Source organism: Vipera berus (assembly GCF_964194415.1).
Source record: "Vipera berus genome assembly, chromosome: 9".
Lineage (NCBI taxonomy): Eukaryota > Metazoa > Chordata > Lepidosauria > Squamata > Viperidae > Vipera > Vipera berus.
This window is the reverse complement of record NC_138212.1, coordinates 21,634,228-21,655,577: the sequence shown is the minus strand read 5'-3', so window position 1 is coordinate 21,655,577 and position 21,350 is coordinate 21,634,228. Positions and strand designations below refer to the sequence as shown.

Genomic DNA, 21,350 nt, shown 5'->3' with positions numbered 1-21,350 from the left:
ATCTTAGAGGGCAGGAAATCAGCAAGAAAGGTGGTGTGTGTGTGTGTGTGTGAGAGAGAGAGAGAGAGAGAAAGAGAGAGAGAGAGAGAGAGAAAGGAGAGAGAAGTGAAGAAATGCTTGTTCTTTTCGTCTGCAAAGTTCTGTCTCTGTCTAAACAGTTAATGTGGATTAAATCTGCAGTGTGATGAGGAAGACCTTTCCCTCCCTTTCAAATTGTGGGAGCTACGGAGAAATTGGTTTCCCCCACCCTGACTAAAAGTAAGTAATAGAGAAGAACTGAGAGAGGGCTTTGTTCCAACCCAAGAGCAAGGCTGGGCAATGGCGGCCCCTTTATGACTTGTGGATTTCAATTCCCAGAATTCCCCAGCCAGCAAGAAGAAAGCCTTGGCCTTTCCTTGGCTCTCTAGCTGGAATTTTCTTCCAAGGGAGCTCCTCCAGATGTTCTTCTAACATTTTCTTCTTTGGGAATTGTAGGTCACCATTTGAGAAAAAGTGCTTGGGCTATAAGGGAATATTATTGTTTACATACCTTTTTTGGTTGTTGGTTTCTAAGGATTCAATTCAACACTGACTCTCTAAAAGTTGTAGTTAAATGAGTGGTTTAACTACTAACGATAACTATCTGATTTGTAAACAAGAAGTAGAAGATGTTATGACTGCAGTCTTGGTCCCAAAGGAACTTTCTTTCAAAAATGCAATTGGACAGAAGAAAGTCAAGTTGCCTTTTTGAAAGAAAGCACCTTTGGGACAACCATTTACTGGATGACTGAGAATCTCCAAAGACCGCAATCTTTTCCCCCTATTTTTAAATTAAGGAGTTATATATGAAGTGTATTAAGTTTGCGTGTGTACGAGGGAGAGATACTAACTATATTCGGGCATTTGTTCAACTTACATCTTTTGTTTGGGTTGAATTTTCAAGGCACCTTACAGCATAAAGCACGCCATAAACACAAGACAAGATGGGCCCGTGGCAAACAAGCACATCTGTAACATAAAATATATGTGATCAATAAACAAATGCTTGTCTGTAGAAATATTATGAAGTAAATCTTAATGGGGAAACACTGCAATTTAGTGACAGCAAAAAAGGCATCTGAGAAATACAAGGGGCACAGGAAGCATTCAGGACTTCAAGCAAATGAATTTAGAGATTACATGAAATGTTAGATAGACAACTAGTTGTCTTCTAAATGTGTTGAGCTTCAATTGCTTTCAAAATCCAGCAAATCTGTTAGGGAAGGAAGATACTACACGTACCTTACAACCATTCACTTAGTGACTGTTCAAAGTTACAACGGCCCTGAAAAAGTGACATACAACCGGTCCTCACACTTATGACCATCACAGCATTCCCACGGTCACATGATCAAGATTCAGGAGCTGGGCAATTGGCATGTATATACAATGGCTGTAGCATCCTGGTCATGTGATCACCATCTGGGGCCTTCACAGGTGGCTTCTGACAAGCAAAGTTAATGATAGAATCCAGATTTGCTAACAACTGTTTGATTTACCTAATTGTGTCGATTTGCTTAACAATCAGCAAGAAAGACTGTACAATTGGATGCAACTCACTTAAGAACCACCTTGCTTAGCAACAGAAATTCTGGTCCCAATTGCATTTGAAAGTCAAGGATTACCTCTATTCTCTAATAATTTAGTTTCAAATTACCAATATCTTGCAGTTACATAGCAATGTAGGATACCATACATTTCTAAAAATTGGTGTCCCTGAATTTGGGTGACAAGGCGACTTTGGGCCTGTTATTTTCTCCAAGCCCTAGCAAGAAGACAAGGACAATCTACCTATGAACTCTATTATCAAGAAAATGCCATGGGCTTGCCTGTGATCAAGACTGATCTGAAAGCAGCAATAAAACATTGCTCTGGGACCTGTAGCGATCCTGCCAGATTACCTTTGTTCACTCAATCTCATTCTCTTTGTATTGGTCAGAAATACATCCCAAAGTGAATAAGATAATTTATTTGGTAAATATGCTTAAAGGTAATGCAGAGCCTAGGAAAAGTGTGGTGTGACTGAAGATTTGAACTTAGGGCTCAGCCAAGATGCTTTTCCTGGCTAAAGAACAGAGAGAAAGTGTCAAGTCAAAGAATGAAGGGAGAAAAATATCACATTTTTCTTTCTCTCCTTACTTGGTAGGAAACATTAATTGCCTAGCTGAAACAAACTAAATCTATTGCCTGAAGCATCCAGTTCACTTTGTGTCATAGAAAGGCTGATTCTGTAACTCTCTACCCTGTTTTATCGACCTTTATTTTTTATAAATATACTTCCCTGGCAATGCCCTGTGTGTTTTGAAACAGCCTATATGATAGATCCAGTTCCATGTTTACATTCCTGAGGAAATGTTTTCTATTGATATAACAAGATTGCAAAAATGCCTGTTCTGAATGCTGAACCTTGGAGGAACTTCCCAACTAGAAATGGTGGGAATTTTGTGGATCAGTTATGGTGTTCAAGGAGATATTAGAAGGGGAACCATACTTAAAGCTTCCAACATCTGTTCTTATTCTCTTCCAATGAAAGAAGGCTATTTCAGAATGTGGAACTTGGGGAAAAAAAAAGAAGGCAGGTTACAGAATTGAAATTAAAGTTGCAGAATGTAAAGAAAAGCAACCTTTTCGGAATTAATCTTGCTTGCTATTTGCTGCGCGCAGCATTTCTACCTTCAAGCAGGAGGGTGAGAATTCAACAGACGCCATTTTGGAAACTGCATTGATGTGGCTCATTTAGATAAAGCTATTGTTTAAAATGCAGGATTATTAGCAAGAAACAAAGTATTACCAACTTGCTTGTTAGATGTTGGGGCCATTTTGTTTATTTTGTAGAGTAGTTCTCTAAAATGGTCTTCCAGGAAGTGCCAGAGGCTATTCGTGTTTAAAATCTATTTCAGAATGACACATTTGGAAGCAGTCATTTAGGCCATGGCTTACACCCACACCCACACTCTTAGGCATCAGTTAGTTGAGATAGTGTATTGCAAAGCTGTCAGAAGTCCAAAACCTTTAGCCTGCTTTCTGAAATTAGTAGTCCTTGACTTACAATGGCAGTGAAAAAAGTGACTTATGACTGTTTTCACACTTATGACCATTGCAGCATCCCCATGGTCATGTGATCAAAATCTGGGCACTTCGTGTCTCAGGGTCATATGATCCCCTTTTGCGACCTTCTGACAAGCAAAGTCACGCTGAAGCCAGATTCACTAAATGACTGCATGACTGACTTAACAACTGTGGTGACTTGCATAACAACTGTGACAAGAAAGGTCGTAAAATGGGACAAAATTCACTTAACAACTGTCTCACTGAGCAACAGAAATTTTGGGCTCAATTGTGGTCATAGGTTGAGGACTACTTATACTACCCCTTGAGGGATATCATGTTACTCCAGGACTGAAAAAAAGAATTGGTTGATATGAGAAAATGTGATTTCCAAGTATTGCCCCCATTCCACCAACTTAGTCTACCCACTGCAATATGACCTGCTCTGGGCAAGGGATTGTATTGCTGCTTCTAGCACCTGATAGTTAATTCAAGGAAGATCATGGATGATGGGTAATGTATTTTGTTACCAATTGGTTTCATTTTGCATTTATTTGTTTTCATTTCTAATTTCATGCGTTTTGCTGAAGATCTTACTTAGATGTTCAGAGTTCTGAACCTGGGCTCGTGACTTGATTGTATCTCGGTCTCTTCTCCTGTCTTTGCAGACATTATGGGTTGCTGCTGCAGTTTAGATTATGATGATGACTGGGCTATAGATGCTGAAATTTGTGAGGTGTGTCATTATCCTATTGATCCAGCCACCAAGCCACAGGTGAGAAATCTCACTCATTGCTCTGGTTTGTTCATTTGCACATTAATCTCATAACTCCTTTTTGAAAACGCGTTAGGGACCTATTGTATGCATGGGACACTGGACTGTATAAGTAGCGTTTCCTGACCTCGGCAGTTTTGACATGCCCATCTTAAAATGGCCAAGGTTGGAAACACTGGTATAAAGTCTCACGCCAAAACTCCCACATCCTAACTTGTATGTTCCAGCTTTATTTATTTTTTAAAAAAAACATGTTCTATCTCTGACCCAGTTGTACACCTGATTTCACAGCTGGCAGAATCAATTTTCATTTTAGTCAGATTAGGAAATATGGGGTGTCATAAGACTATCAGAGAATAATAATAATTTCATTTGGGTGAGGAGGAAGCATTTAAGTTCTGGCCTTCTTCCATCACATTTGAAAACAGTTTTACCTCACTTTTCACCTTTCTTGCAATTAAAGGATGTTTGATTTTAGCATTGTTTCTCCTGCAGAAACCCACTTTAAATGGTCCTGAGTTGCACACTCCTCTGTTGGTGGCCGAAGGGATTCTTCCTCCTAGTTCACCCCTTCAAGGTGAGTGTTTTATTTTCCTTTTGGCTTTGGATGTTGGCCAAGCTATGCAAAGACTATCTGGTTTTCTTAGCAATGCCATAAATCTGTGGCATCTGAGGATTGGTTGGCAAGTTCAGGGGTTGGGGGCAAACGTAGGGCAGAGAACAAAATAAGGGGACCACATCAGTTTATCAACAGGTGGGAGAGATTGCAGAAGTATGGCCCACATCTTAGAAAAACTATTGCTCAAATATATTCAGAAGAATATTCAGATGAATCTCTCCGATGCTTGATTCCTCTAACCATCCCCTCTAACCAATTGTTTCAGTTGTTTTAATTGGGTCAAATTTTGTTTCTTTTGTTAGTTCCTCAGAATTTGGGTGGCTGGTGGGTGTGTTTGAAAATATAAAAATATGATTCATAATGGCTGTCAGGAAAACAAAAGCAATTCCCAAGCAGAAGGCTTTCTCGCCCTTGCTTAGGTCTCCCCTCACTAATACAAGTCTCTACAGTATTACGGTAATATAATTCTTTGGCATGTCACAAGTCAGACTGGGCAGGAACTCAAGGACAATTCTGTACCTTTTTTATTATTATTTGCAAGCATACTCAAAGAGCTCATTTCTCTTCCAAATATTAATGAAAGATTGATGATTCCAGAATAAGCTTAAAAGATTACGGAATAAAGCTGGGGAAAAAACAAAGATAAACACACTTTCTATTTACAAACTTTGCTTTGGGCTCAAAGGATCTTTACCTTTGCCAAATTCTAATAGACTACCAGCAAGATAAGAGCCAAGCTGATTCAACCTCTCATTCTTTAGAACTGTGGCTAATCCTTGAGTCTGAACAAGATGTGTGTGCATGCATGTGCATTCATTCCTTCAGGTCAATTTTTGACATCTGATGACCACCTGGACAAGTCTTTGCGGTTTTTTAGCTATTTTTTCAAAAGTGGTTTGCCTCCTTCCTAGGGCTGAGAGAGACTGGCCCAAGGTCATCAGGCTGGCTTTGTGCCTAAGACAGGATGAGAAGTCACATTCTTCTGATTTCTATTCTGCTCCTTAACCTCTATACCAAACCATCTCTTGCTGGTTCCCAAAAGTCCTACAGTATTGTGGACTCTATGTTCTTCCATATAGAACCAAAGACATTTTTCTCATCTCATCTCTAGCCCTGCAAACCATGTTTACAACTGTTTACAATCTTTACAACTGTTGCTGCAATAATTTGTAATCAGTCAACAAAATAGCATTGTTTACATGCATACACATTGGTCCACAACCAATACATGTCTAATGTCACCAATAGCATTTTTAAAAATATTTTTCCATAAACTGATTAAAAAGCAAAAATGACAATAAACTTCCTTTATTTATTCCTTGGTCAAATATTAACTACTTGCTAAGCATTTAACTGATTCTCACGCTCTTTGCTTCTGTCATATACCACTCTTATTACTTTCAGAGGTTGATCAATTCCACATTCTATAACTGTTTGCTTTAGGATACACTTTCTCTAAATCAACAAATGCATAATAAAGTTCCTCACATTCATACATGCTTTAATGACTTGCTGAAAAGGACAACTCTGTTCAACCCTTGCCTAGAATAAAGCCACACTGCACTTTCTCAATTTCATTGATTGATAACTTGCATACTCATTCAGCTGGGCATCACCTTCCAAGGCAGAGTAATATCCCTGTAGTTTTGCAAATTTCTTACTACCATCCCTGGATATAAGGATAACAGCAGGATTTCTCCAGTCATAGACACAGTCTTCACATGTGTTTTAAATAAATTTTGCACAGATGATCCATAACCATATTTGAACACCTGTAGCCTTATTTTCCAACATACTCACGGCATTCGTGACTTTTTTTTTCCTTCTTATTGAATATTGATTGCATTTCTTTTTATTCCATTCTTCAACACATCACTTTCCGTTCCATATAAATATTTAAAATGCTCCTTCCAGCTTCCCCTCACTTCACTTTCACTCCATATGATTTCACCACTTTAAGTTTTAAATTGTTTCACTGTGTTAGAGGTTTCTTACTTAGCCCTCTTCACCCACTGAAAACAATATTTTGTGTAGGAGATGACCAGGCTGAGCTCGAGGGAGGGGCCAAACATTCCTAAGACACAAGCGCCATCCAAGTCCAGCTCACCTTGAATGCCTCTCTTACCTCCCATTCATTTCCCTTAACCGCCAGTTGGTCAAATTCTTGTAGACAGCTTAAGCTTGCAATAAATCTTTATATGAGCTACCTGAATCTCCTGAGTTCCTCGGCGCTTGGCATTTTGTTTCCTTTAGAATCCTTCCTTTTGGCTCCTTTAATTGTAAATGTTGTGCTTGAGTGTGTTGTTTGCAATTATTTTCTCTCTATATATATACTGCTCAAAAAAATAACGGGAACACAAGATAAGACATCCTACTATTAAATACAGTACATTGTGTTGTTTAAGTGTTCCCTTTATTTTTTTTGAGCAGTGTATTTATTTCTTGACTGATTTTTTTTCTGGCTGCCATCCTCTTCAATATACCTTTCTTCATCCCCATGTTGCATTCTCATAATATCTTTCCCCATGGTCTTCACACATGTTCATAGTCTTCTGCAACTATGTCCTTTCCTTCTATTCCTAGCAGCCTTTTCTCCGAATCCTGTTTTGTTTTCTAAAAATATGTCCATGCCCTTTTTAGATAAACTGGTGGTTGCCCTCTATGACTATGAATCAACTCATGAAGGCGATCTGCTGCTTCGAACCGGAGAACAGCTGAGGATAGTAGAAGAGTAAGCTGGTTTCTATTGTGGGGCACTATGTGGTTCATCAGCAAAAGGGATTAACTCTTCTGTCTGAAAACAGCTCAAGTTGCACTGAAGGCTTGCATTTCCACCAGGAAGAGCAGCTTCTAATCATGTTACTATCAGTAATATGGGCCCATGAGGATTTAGACGTACATTTATACTGTGAAAGGTTTCTAAGTGGGCTGTGAGATCCCTCAAAATTAATTTAGCTCAACTGATATAAAACTGCAAGAACTTGTAAGTATGTATATGTAAACATACACATGCATGCAAACACACACAAACACAAAACAAAACAATGTGAGAATTCCATGGTTTTCCCATGGTTGAATTCAGTCTCTGAGTAGGGACTTTTTACCAAGGCACACAAATTCATTTACTGCCTCTAATGTTTTGTATATGCATAAGTTGTGCAGTGTGTAAAAAAGGGGGTTGGGCTTTGTTTGGCAAGCTGCTATAGCCATCTTGATCTATTGGACACTTCTGCTCTCCCCAATGGGTACTCTGGTTCACTATCCTGGGTGGAAGGATGGTGGGGTTCCTTTTGATAAAACACATCACAAAAATTCATTGTGCAAATGTTATACTGTGATAATGGAAAGGATTTGTTTGGGGATGACTGGTGCCTGGCATCCAGCCGACATGGCTAAAGGAACACGAACTGGAAGAAGGAGGAATAGGGTTGTCCAAGCCTAAGTTGGGGTTCAATGTCTGCCTTTGTCTCTTGGGTAGGGATGGGATTGAAGAATAAGGAGATGGACAGACAATTCTTCTCTCTTTTAGGACAGGGGAATGGTGGAAAGCTCAGTCTCTCACCACAGGGCAAGTGGGCTATATACCATGCAACTTTGTCGCCAAGTTGAACACACTGGAACAAGAGCCGTGAGTAGCAAGAACTGTTCTTCTCCATGCCTGTAGCCACAGACAAGCTGTGTTTTTAAGGGTATCAAAACAGGTAAACCTTGATTTACAACCATTCATTTAGTGACCTATCAAAGTTACAATGGTGCTGAAAAATGTGACAACTGGTCCTTGAAATGTAGCATCATATAATTGTGTGATCATCATTTGCAACCTTTGTAGCCAGCTTTTGACAAGCAAAGTCAAGATCACGTGGTGCCTTACTTAACAACCATGGCAAAACAGATTGTAAAATCAGGTGTGATCACCTGATGCTTCATTTAACCATCACAGCACTTAACAACAAATCTTTGGGTTGTAATTATGGTAGTAAGTCAAGGACTGAGTGTAATGATAAGAGGCTTAAACCTCAATCCAAATCATCCTTACTCAAGTTCAGGCCAGTGGTAAATGAATGTATTGAAAAATCCGTCTAACTGTTGATTGCATTTAGAAATTTTCATTTGTTTCATTTTTATTTTCGCAGCAGAATATAAATGTTACTTATGCAGGTACTCTACTAAAGGAATGCATGTGCTTTTGTGTGTTTTATATAGTTTTCTGTGGAATAAAAACTTGTGTGTCTATTGTAGTTTTCTTTTTTTAAAAATGTAGGCATTCACGCAAATATATACAGCTGCTAAAGCCAAGTCCTTCTCTGTCAGCTCAACTCCTCTTCTCTAACCTGGTACCCAGTAAAAGGAGTAAAACATTCCTAATATGAACAGCAAATCTGAGTAGAGCTACAAAAGGGGAAAAATCTGCACATATCACAAGAGCACGTGAACAAATGGATTCAGGAAACTAGAGCCCTATCAGCCTGACGTCAATACCTGGGAAGAATCTGGAAAAGATAATCAAGCAACGAATCTGCAAACACCTACTGTAGAGGCAAACAAAGTCATAGCCAAAAGCCATCATTGGTTTGTCAAAAACAGATCATGCCAGACAAATCTTATTGCATTTTTTGACAAAGTGACAAAATTAGTGGGCCAGAGAAATGCTGTGGATATAATTTACTTGGACTTTAGTAAGACCTTTGATAAAGTAGACCACAACTTACTACTTCATAAGATAGAAAAATGTGGATTACACAGCATCACCACTGGATGGATTCATAATTAGCTGACCAACCGCACTCAACATGTAGTAGTCCTCAATGGAACTGCATCTATTGAGGGAAGTATGCGGTGGGGTATCCCCAAGAGGCCCCATACTCTTCAATATCTTCATGAATGATTTAGATGACTGGATAGAGGGGGGAACTCAGTAAATTTGCAGATGACACCAAGCTGGCAGGAATAGCTAACACTACAGAAGATAGGATCTTGACAGACGTGAACATTGGGCCCTGTCTAAGAAAATGAAATTTAATGGTAAAAAAAAAGTAAGGTTCTACATTTAGGCAAAGGGACGCAGTGGCTCAGTGGGTTAGGATGCTGAGCTTGTCGATCAGAAGGTCGGCAGTTTGGCGGGTCGAATCCCGAGTGCTGCGTAACAGAGTGAGCCAGGCGCTACTCGTCTCAGCTTCTGCCAACCTAGCAGTTCGAAAGCACGTAAAAATGCAAGTAGAAAAATAGGGACCACTACGGTGGGAAGGGAACAGCGTTCCGTGCGCTTTTGGCGTCTAGTCATGTCAGCCACATGACTACAGAGTCGTCCTCGGACAAGCGCTGACTCTTCGGCTTTGAAACGGAGATGAGCACCGGCCCTTAGAGTTGGAAACGACTAGCACGCATGTGCGGGGGAACCTTTACCTTTACCTTTACATTTAGGCAAGAAAAACCAAAGGGGTGTGTGTGTGTGTGTGTGTGTGCGCGTGTGTGTGCGTGCATGTGTGTGTGTATATATTAGTAACTGTGAGAGGGATCTTGGAGTCCTAATGGACAATCGCTTAAATATGAGCCAGCAGTGTGCTGCAGCTGCCAAAAAAACCAACACAGTGCTAGGCTGCATTAACAGAGATCAAGATCATGTGAAGTGTTAATACCATTTTATAACACCTTGGTAAGGCTACACTTGGAATACTGCATCCAGTTTTGGTCACCACGATGTAAAAAAGATGTTGAGACTCTAGAAAGAGTGCAGAGAAGAGCAACAAAGATGATCAGGGGACTGGAGGCTAAAACATAGAAAGAGCATGCAAAGTCGCGTGGTCGCACAGAGAGACAGACACTTGAGCTGGGTAGTATTTCTTTTATTCGGATCAGGAATGAATCTGAGACAAAGGGGTTTACCTGGTGTTTCTTATACCTGCCCAGGTGAATGATGGCCAATAGAATTGAACCTGGGCTTCCCGCCAGTGCATGTGGCCAATAGGTTTAAACCCTGGCTTCCCGCCAGAGCTGACCATGCCGGGGGCTGTCAAACTTGTTCCGTCCGGCTTTTCCCGCCTCAGCAGTTATCGCCTGGAGCTGTCCAGCCCCCTGCTGCGCTGGCATTTCCTGTGTATGCTAGCAGCATACACTACACCCCTTCCCCCATAGTGAGGATTTTCCTCTGTCATACCATCTCCAACTATATACACATATTTACAAAACATGGTTACAATGGATACACTTGTTGATCTGTTGCCCCCTTATGAACGTACATAGTCAGCGAGGTAGCTTGGCGCTTTGTGTGGCCTACTTGACCTTCTTGGTACATGTTCTTCCGGAGGTATGGTGGCGTGGCTATTCATTCCTTCCTGCAGCTCCTGTTGAGGAAGGTTGCTGTGTGTCTGTGTGTGTGATTTGCTGATTCCTGGTGACTGCCTGGTTTCTCTATCAGACTCCTGCCTGTACAGGGGTTGCCATTGCTCCCCCCCAACCATCCTCCTTGGTGAATGTGTTTGTATTGGCTTTTGTGTTGGATCATCCTCCTCACCCCCCAGTGTGTCCTCTGCCCCCCTTTCAGGAGTCCTTTTCCTCAGTTGATCCAGATGCCTTTTCCACAGGAGTCCCCCCTCCACCCTTACTCTGTAGGAAAGGGGCCCTGTTTGCTCTATAATTTCCCCTGGCACCCATGGATAACCCGTACTGTAGTTCCTGGCCCAAATGAGGTCCCCTGAGGTAAAATGTGTCTTGATGTTGGGGTTCCCCGTGTCTGCGGCTACTCTGTCTGGATGGAGCCTGTCTAAAGTTGTAATGAGGCGTCTCCCCCATCTGAGTTCCGCTGGGCTTTTGCCTGTGGCAGTGCAAGGTGTTGCGTGTTGGTGAAGGAGGAATGTGGCTAGTCTTTGCTTCCAATCTCCCTGTACTATGCGCTTGAGTGCATCTTTTGTTGTTCTCACGAATCGTTCTGCCAATCCATTACTGGCAGGGTGGAAAGGGGCCGAGGTGACGTGTCTAATCCCCAAGGTCCTCAGGAACACCTGGAAATCCGAGGAAGTAAATTGCGTTCCATTATCTGACACGATTACATCAGGCAACCCATGTGTAGCAAATATCCCCCTCAATGCTTGGATGGTCCCTGCTGATGTCATGCTGCTTACAGGTACCACCTCAAGCCATTTAGAATGACTATCCACAACTACCAGAAATGTGTGACCTTGGAATGGGCCAGCGTAGTCTATGTGCATCCTGGACCAGGGTGAGTGTGTTTCCTCCCACTTATGGACTGGTGCATGTGGTTGTTCTGGCCGTGTCCTTTGGCATGTGTAACACCCCGCTACCTGTGCTTCTATCTCCTTGTCCAACCCTGGCCACCACAGGTAACTCCTTGCTAGAGCCTTCATTCTTACTATCCCTGGGTGTCCTTCATGTAGTGATTGGAGAACTCTTTCCCTGAGCCTTGTGGGAATTATGACTCTGTTTCCCCACAAAAGGCACCCTTTGTGTGTGGACAGTTCAAACCTTCTTGAGAAGTAAGCAGTGAACTCTTGCCCTGGTGATTTGTCTTGCCACCCACTACTCACCCACGTATGAACCCTGCTCAGAACCTTGTCTTTTGGTGTCTCTGTGGCTATGTCCTTCGCGTTGAGGGGGCATTCTGGCAGTTCTTGGATTGCCAGGATTTGGGCATACGGTGCTCCCTGTCCATTAGGGGCAGTCTGCTGAGACCATCAGCATGCCCCATCTCCTTCCCTGGTCTGTGTATCAATTTACAAGAATATGCAGAGAGAAATATTGACCATCTTAGCATTCTAGGTGACAAAATCTGTGGTGTTTGTTTCTCTGTTGTGAATAGTCCTAATAAAGGTTTATGGTCTGTGAAGATTATGAAATCTCTGCCATACAGGTAATCATGAAATTTCTTTACTCCAGCAACCACTGCCAGTGCCTCCTTGTCTATCTGGGCGTAGTTCCGCTCTGCAGCTGACAGGGTTCTGGAGTAGTAGGCGATGGGAGCCTGAGTTCCATCCTCCTTGAGATGGCTGAGCACTGCTCCAATCCCATAAGGGGATGCATCGCACGCAAGACAGATTGGCTGATCTTCCCTGAAATGGGTGACAGTGGCATCGCTTGCTAACATGTTTTTTAGTGTTTGGAATGCTTTTGCATGTTTGTCAGTCCATTCCCAAGGCGCTTGCTTGTCAAGTAGCCTATGTAGGGGTTCTGCAATTGAGGCTTTGTGAGGCAGGAATGTGTGGTAGAAATTGAGGAGCCCCAAGATCGCCTGCAATTCAGGCTTGTTTTTGGGAGCAGGGGCTTCTTTGATTGCCCTCACCTTTGATGCAGATGGGTGGATGCCTTGAGCATCTATCCTGAACCCCAGGAATTCTGTCTCTGGGACCCCAATCCTGCACTTCTCCCTTTTGAGTTTGAGACCTGCCCCCCTGAACCTCTCAAGGACCGTCCTTAAACGGGTCGCCAGCACGTCCGGGGAGCTGGCTGCGATCAGGACGTCATCAAAATAAGGGCAAACCCCTGGTATTCCCTTAAGCGTCCTTTCCATCACCTCCTGAAATATCCCCGGCGCTACACTAACCCCAAACTGCAACCGGTCTACCCGGAACGCTCCCTTGTGAGTGATGATCGTTTGTGCTCTAGCAGCCCCTGGGTCTACCGGCAATTGCTGATAAGCTTGGGCGAGGTCCAATTTAGCGAACACCGACCCGCCTTGTAGGGACGCTAAGATGCTGCTGACTGCAGGGACCGGATAGGAATGGGCACTTAAAGCTCGCTTTATAGTCCCTTTATAATCAGCACAGATACGAATTTCCCCATTTGCTTTAATTGGAGTTACGATGGGAGTTTCCCAATCTGCTCCATCAACTGGTGTTAACACCCCCTGGTCTACCAGCTTATCCAATTCCCGCTCTATCTTTTGCTTTAACGCGAATGGAACACGCCTCGCCTTCATCCTTATGGGTTGTACCTGGGGATCTAGTCTAAATGAGATTGGGGGACCCGTGTACTTTCCCAACTGCCCATCGAACACGTCCGCGAATTCCTCGCAGACTGCTTCTAGGGACAAATGGCTCCGTGTCTGATTAATCCCTGTGATTTTGATGCCCAAGGCGTTAAACCACCCTAACCCCACAAGGCTAGTCCGCTGGCCCTCGACGACCAACACACTTAATTTACCCTTGAATCCCTTGTACTGCACCCACAATAACGCCTCCCCCCAGATTTTGATCGGTGAATTTTGAAAGTCAGAGAGGGTCAGTCTGGATGTCCTCAAGGGAACCCGTTGGCCGCTCCGCTTGCAAATGTCTAAAAACGTTCTGGCGGAGATGATGGATACGGCTGACCCTGAGTCCAGCTCCATCAAGCAGGGGACCCCTTGCAGCCTCACCCTCAGTTTTATTTTTCGGGCTAGCGCCGCAGGAGCCCCTGTTTTGAAAACGCCCGGCCGTCCCGACATGTGACTCACAGTCAGCCCCAGCGACCGCTTCCCAGTACCTGTGGCATACTGGAACTCGGCTTCCACCTCGTGTAGGCTGTCCCGCTGCTTGCTTCTGCAGACCGCCGCAATGTGCCCCGTCTTTCCGCACGACCGACACTTCGCCGACTTGAAACGGCAGGTAGATCGGGGATGCTGTCCTCCGCAGCTTGCACAACGGGTAGACCGGGAGCCGCTCGCGCCGCAGCCGGAGCACTGGGTAGACCGGGGCTGTCCGTAGCCGCTGTTCTGGGTAGACCGGGAGTTGCAGCCGCATTGCTGGGTAGACCGAGGGCGATTCGCGCTGTGGCCATGAGGCTGGGTAGACCGGGGTCCGCTCGTTCCGCATCTGCACTCCTGGTCTCTCTCGCCTGCCGTGGCTGGTCTCGGTTCTTTTCTGTTGTCTCGGTCGGGGTTGAGGGATCGCTGAGGTCGGTTGATGGCATCCACCTCCAGCTCTGCCCCGTCTGCGTCGGTGCCTCTTCTCACCTGGTGGATGGATCCGCCTTCCCTCGTCTCGGGCTCCTCGGCTGCATCCCAGGCTAGGAGTTCGTCTTGGACATCCCTCAGGGTCAGTTTCTGCTTAGCAAAAAGTTTCTGGTGCAGCTTCCTGTCCCTCACCCCACAAACGAGCCAATCCCGCAGCCTAATTTCTAGATTTTTGAAATTGCAGAGGCGAGCTGCCCGCCTCAGAGCTGCCATATACTGTTTGGCAGACTCACCTGGTCGCTGATCCCGTTTTTCAAAACGATACCACCAGGCGATCTCGGACGTCTCGGGCTTGAAATGTTCAGACAGCTTCGCCAGCAATTCGTTGTAGCCGACGGAGTGGATGTCATCAGGTGCGCAGAGACCGACCGCCAGCTGGTAGGTTTCTGTGCTGCAGCTGCAGAGCAGTACCGCCGCTCTCTGCCGGTCCTCCTTCACCCCGTTCGCCCTCAGGTAGCATTGTATCTGCCCCACGAAGGCTTCCCACTCCTCGGGGCGGCCGCTATTGAAAAGGGGATACTGACCCAGTTGTGTCATCCCGTCGTCTCGGTTGTCCTGCGTCTGGATCCGGGGCTGCCGATTGGATTCCGTCCGCGGCTAGCGTTGTCCGATGCAGAATCCCACCTTCGTCGCCAGTGCAAAGTCGCGTGGTCGCACAGAGAGACGGACACTTGAGCTGGGTAGTACTTCTTTTATTCGGATCAGGAATGAATCTGAGACAAAGGGGTTTACCTGGTGTTTCTTATACCTGCCCAGGTGAATGATGGCCAATAGAATTGAACCTGGGCTTCCCGCCAGTGCATGTGGCCAATAGGTTTAAACCCTGGCTTCCCGCCAGAGCTGACCATGCCGGGGGCTGTCAAACTTGTTCCGTCCGGCTTTTCCCGCCTCAGCGGTTATCGCCTGGAGCTGTCCAGCCCCCTGCTGCGCTGGCATTTCCTGTGTATGCTAGCAGCATACACTACAGAGCAGTTCCTGGAATTGGCTAGGTCTAGTTTAATGTAAAGAAGGAGTAGGGGTGGCATGATGGCAGTGTTCCAATATCTCAGGGGCTGCCACAAAGAAGAGGGAGTCAAGCTATTCTCCAAAGCACCTGAAGGCAGGACAAGAAGCAACGGATGGAAACTAATCAAGGACAGAAGCAACCTAGAACTAAGGAGAAGTTTCCTGACAGTTAGAATAATTAATCAGTGGAACAACCTGCCTCCAGAAGTTGTGAGTGCTCCAATACTGGAAGTTTTTAAGAAGAGATTGGACAATGGTTTGTTTGAAATGGTATAGAGCAGACATGTCAAACTTGCAACATCACATGACGTCATGCAACATATTGGGACAATTTTTCCATTGCCGGCAATGGGGTGGGCGTGGCTTCTGGATGACATGTCCAGCCCGCGGGCCGGCAATTTGACACCCCTGGTATAGGGCTTCCTGCCTGAGCAGGGGGTTGGATTAGAAGACCTCCAAAATCCCTTTCAAGAATCTTGAAAGATTGACTGAGATTTTCTCTTTCTCCTTCTTATATTCAAGAGGGTCAAGGCCAGATTAACTTGAGTTTCTCCTTCATGCCTGGCTCTGTTTCAGGCTAGGCTGACATTTTCCTTCTTTAAGGCCATCCTCATACTTTTCTACCCTACGGAAGTAGATGGTTCCTTTTTCACCGCAAGGCATCTGTCCACCAGAATCATTTTGGCTGATGAGATTTGAGGGCATGTTGTGGATACCACAAGGGAAATGGTCACAGGGACTTTGGTCTTTGTGGGAACCACACTGGAGGCCTGACTGCAAGATGTTCCACAGAAGCTAGACTTGGAGAGCATTTAGAGGCTATACAAAAAACACAACCTCCATCTAACCAAAACTAACCAAAGAGAGAAGCAACCTAGAACTAAGGAGAAACTTCCTGACAGTTAGAACAATTAACCAGTGGAACAACCTGCCTCCAGAAGCTGGAGGTTTTTAAGAAGAGATTGGACAGCCATTTGTCTGAAACGGTATAGGGTTTCCTGCCTTAGCAGGGGGCTGGACTAGATGTCTTCTTCTTCTTCTTCTTCTTCTTCTTCTTCTTCTTCTTCTTCTTCTTCTTCTTCTTCTTCTTCTTCTTCTTCTTCTTCTTCTCCTCATCATCATCATCATCATCATCATCCTCCTCCTCATCATCATAATATCATCATCATCCTCATCCTCTTGATCCATCAGGATTGTGGTCTAGTCACCACTGACAAGTACAATTCCTTGGGATGTTTACTTTCTCTGCTCTAAAGTTGAAGATTTTTCTCAGGGTAAAATGTTCTCAACTTAGTTCTTCAGGCGTTCTTGTGTTTTACTCTTCACCACTGTAATTGGGTCCCTCCTTCTTGTTGCTGCTTGTCCTCTTCTTCTCCTTCTTCCATCTTTCCCAACCATATGGACTTTCAAGAGAGCTGGGTATTCACCTAATATGTCCAAAATATAACAATTGAAGCTAGTCCTTTGTGCCTCAAATGTAAAATCTGGGCTGATTTGTTCAGTGATCCATTGGCTTGTTTTCTTGGTTGTTCATGACAAAAAATGACAAAAATATAAAGGGCAAAATTTACAGGTTGAAAAGATATTTACTGGGCAAATGGTAAATGGTTTTGTTCTTAAGGTAGATGGACTAATTTGGGAATGGTTTCTCAAGAAACAAAATATTTTGCCCTTTATATTTTTGGATTGTGTGACCCTACAGTTCTCTTCTTGTAAGCTCTCCTTTGTTCTTGTGGATCAATATAAATATATGAATTAAAATAGTATATTATATAAGCTGTAGTAGAAATATTTACTGTACGTCATTCTGGGAGTATTCATTTTGCAGAGTGGCCAAGAAAGGTTTCACATTAAAATGTAAATGTGGCTTTTTCTTCTGCAATAAACAATATCCTCACCTTGTTTCATTTTAAGGCAGAATAGCTGCGGTCGCTTACTTAAAACTATAGAACACACAATGGGCTGTGGATAAAACTCTGTAAACAGTGTGTCATTTCTTGCAGTTGGTTTTTCAAAGCCCTCGGCAGGAAGGATGCTGAGCGCCGCCTTCTCAGTGCTGGTAATACACATGGTGCTTTCCTCATTCGAGAGAGTGAATCCACCAAAGGTAATTTGTTTAGATCACCCTTTCCTCTGTATTAGGAAGATGACAAAGAGATTGGAGAGGCAAACTTAAAAGCAACTTTGGAAAAGTTTCATTGGGTGCCTTACATGATAGCAGTCTTCCAACATTTGAGTGCTGTCACAGAGAAGAGGGGGAGGGGTCGTCCTATTCTCCAAAGGACCTGAGGGCAGGACAAGAAGTAACTGATGAATTAATGAATTATAAACTCAGTTCACACGTTGTTTGGAAAATTAACATATGTATGTAAAGAATAAATATATATACTTAAATATAAATATAAATACTTAACAAACATTTAACACACACACACATACACACACACACACACACACACATATATATATATATATATATATATATATATATATATATGGGACGCGGTGGTTCAGTGAGTTAGGACGCTGAGCTTGTCGATCAGAAGGTCAGCAGTTTGGCGGGTCGAATCCCGAGTGCCGCGTAACAGAGTGAGCACCTGTTCCTCGTCCCAGCTTCTTCCAACCTAGCAGTTCGATATATACCGTATATATTCGATATTCTTTATATATAGTTCGATATATTCTTTATATATATATAAAGAAGTAAGTGGTGGAAGCTTATCTATGGCCAACTTGTCACAGTCACAACACAGCTAATTCACTACAGCCAACTTGCCACGACCAATTTGCCGCAGGACAACTTGCTGCAGGACAATTCAACAATTCAATGTAATCATGTTAAATGTAATGATTTTGTCACTCACATTTCGTTGGGTCCCTCATTTGGCATCCTTTCTTTAATGATTCTATTCCACAATTTCTTCAGTGTTAGTGAGTTGGCCATGGTGAGTTGTAGTAGACCCTGTCAAAGGGAGGTCCAACCTAGAATTGAGAAGAAATTTCCTGACAGCGAGAACAATTAATCAGTGGACTGCCATTTGTCAGAAATGGTACAGGGCAGGGGTCTGCCACCTTGACAACTTTAAGACTTGTGGACTTCAGCTCCCAGAATTCCTCAGCCAGCATTCTGGAAGCTGAAGTCCACAAGTCTTAAAGTTGCCAAGGTTACAGACCCCTGGTGTAGGGTCTTCTGCTTGGACAGGGGATTAGACTAGATTAAGGCCCCTTCTCTTATTGTAGCCCTCTTCCTACAATATACATCAGTTTGAACCCCTCTTCACTCCCAAGGCCTTTCTTAACTGTCCCCCAAATTTCATATTCTGGTTACTGCTTTGCAGATACCAATAAAGATTTCCCTTCTGTCTTTTATTGGGAAGACAGAGATGGAGGTGTTAAAAACTCCTCCACCTGAAATGGAAGCAGTTTCCCCCTATCAAAGATTTGAACATGTTGGGGTGAAAAGATATCAGAAAACAGAGATATTAAAAGGCCTCAAATTAGCAGAATTATGGGTAGTTGTCAACTTACAAACATTTGTTTAAAGACCATTGCAATAGCACTGGAAAAAGTATTTTATGATTGGTCCTCACATTTATGACCATTGTAGCATTCCCACGATCATGTGATCAGAATTCGGGTGCTTGGCAACCAGCATGTATTTACCACAGTTGCAGCATCCTAGCATTATGTGATGGCCGACTTCTGACAAGCAAAGTCAATGGGGGAAGATGGATCTGCTTAACAACTGCACAGTTCACTTCAAAACTGCAGTGATTTGCTTAACAACCATGGCAAAAAAGGTCATAAAATTGGGGGCAACTCACTTAACAACCATGTTGCTTAGCAAAGGAAATTTTGGTTCTAACTGTGGTTGTAAATGTGTGCCTTAGGCAACTGCTCAAAAATGTCAAGAAGGCAGCCACAACAAAAAGCGGGAAGACCTGCCCCATTTAATCCCATAAAAGGGATGGAGCTTTAATTGCTTCAGTGTGGCTGCTATTGGGCACCCACCTTTTTCACCAAAGGGAGAAGATTTTGTGAGCAAAAATGAGAAAAAAATATTAAAATGTATCCCCTTGAATGTAGCTCTTTTCCTACAATACGCATTTAGTTTGAACCCCTCTTGACTCCCAAGTCCTTTTTTACTTGTCCCAGCCAGGAAGGAAGCATTTTGGAGGAAGGAAAGTGATGCCTGCCTCTTTTGCTCTGAGAAAGGGACAGAAAAGTAACAAAATTCTGTTTCTCCCTAGGCTCCTTCTCCCTCTCTGTGCGAGATTTTGACCAGAACCAAGGAGAAGTTGTGAAGCACTATAAGATACGAAATATGGACAACGGCGGCTTCTACATCTCTCCTCGTATCACCTTTGACAGCTTGCACAGCCTGGTAGAATATTATACCAGTAAGGCTAAAGACACTGCTGGAGCCTCTTTTGGGTGGGACTGGGCTGTCCACTCTTCTCATACAGGGAGAGTTTGGGTCCCCCAAGGCCAAGGTCTCTGAGATACTAATGTAAGGGCTGTCAAGTGCCCCGTGATTCCTGTGGTTTTAGCACCTAATGCACTAACATAGTTGCTGTCCTGGGATTTGCACCATCCAGGGCAGTGTTTCTCAACCTCAGCAACTTTGAGATGTGCGGCCACATGACCACGGAGACGTCCTCGGACAAGCGCTGGCTCTTCGGCTTTGAAACAGAGATGAGCACTGGCCCCTAGAGTCGGAAACGACTTAGCACGCATGTGCGGGGAACCTTTACCTTTACCTTCATTCTAGAAGATGCTTTTTGATTTGTAAAAATGGCTCCACATACGAGAAGTTGCCCTTTCTGAGGATAGGGAGATGTTCTTGATGACCTTCCATGCCTCTCCACTCCTTGTGAAGCTCCAGTGTTATGTGCAGACATGGTCCAGCGCCATCCCTTTGGCCTACTTACTCTTCTCCTTTGCACCATCCTATTCATAGATAGCGCTGATGGGCTCTGCACCCGCCTAACCAAGCCCTGCCAAACTCAGAAGCCACAGAAGCCCTGGTGGCAGGATGAGTGGGAAGTGCCCAGGGAGAGCCTGAAGCTGGTGGAGAAATTGGGAGCAGGGCAATTTGGTGAAGTTTGGATGGGTAAGTGGGGTGTGGATTCATGCGTACTCTGCTCAGTCATGACTTTCAGCAATTCAAGAAGCTATACTTTCATTAGAAAAGACTGTTGTTGTTACTACTACTACTACTACACTACTACTACTATTACTATTTTATCCCATCTTTATCCTTTGTATATCCTTCTATGTAATCCTTCTTCGTCCTGCTTTCCCCATAACAACCACCCTGTGATGTGATGTGGGGCTGAGAGAGAGTGACTGGCCCAAAGTCATCCAGCTGGCTTTCATGCCTAAGGCGCAGTGGTGGGATTCAGCTGGTTTGCACCACTTCGGCAGCTAATTTTTTGTTGCCCAGGCCCAGAATGGACTTCCAGAAGTGGCATCCACACAGAGAACCGGTTGTTCACCTATTTGAATCCCACCACTGCTAAGGCGGGACTAGAACTCACCATTTCCTAGTGACTGGCCCAAAGTCACCCAGCCGGTTTTCATATCTAAAGTGGGACTAGAACTCACTGTCTTCTGTTGATTGGCCCAAAGTTACCCAGTCAGCTTTGGTGCCTAAGGAGGGACTAGAACTCACCACCTCCTGGTGATTGGCCCAAAGTCACCCAGCTGGCCTTGATGCCTAAGGCAGGACTAGAACTCATTGTCTCCTGTTTCCTAGCCTGGTGCCTTAACCACTGAACCAAACAGGCTCTCATGATACCAAAGATTAGTTTGGAAAGAGGCCATCTATACTTCCTGATATTTTTCAATTGACAATAAAGAACTTCGTGCAGGTGTTTAATATCCATTTTACGCACCAAATGTCACTGTCTTAATTTTACAATTTTACATAATTTTACATAGTG

The 21,350-nt window shown here is 43.9% G+C and overlaps 1 protein-coding gene across 1 annotated transcript in view; it reads left to right on the top strand.

The window, feature by feature from the left end:
- Positions 1–3,739: 3,739 nt before the first annotated feature.
- Positions 3,740–21,350, top strand: part of LCK (LCK proto-oncogene, Src family tyrosine kinase) — a gene marked incomplete at its 5' end in the record, with an annotated part of 30,066 nt that continues 12,455 nt past the window's right edge. The window contains 7 exons of the mRNA XM_081334424.1: positions 3,740–3,841; positions 4,337–4,418; positions 7,101–7,191; positions 7,990–8,088; positions 17,409–17,512; positions 19,656–19,805; positions 20,366–20,518. Of these exons, the coding sequence (XP_081190550.1) occupies positions 3,740–3,841; positions 4,337–4,418; positions 7,101–7,191; positions 7,990–8,088; positions 17,409–17,512; positions 19,656–19,805; positions 20,366–20,518 (781 nt within the window). The remainder of the gene's footprint in view (positions 3,842–4,336; positions 4,419–7,100; positions 7,192–7,989; positions 8,089–17,408; positions 17,513–19,655; positions 19,806–20,365; positions 20,519–21,350) is intronic.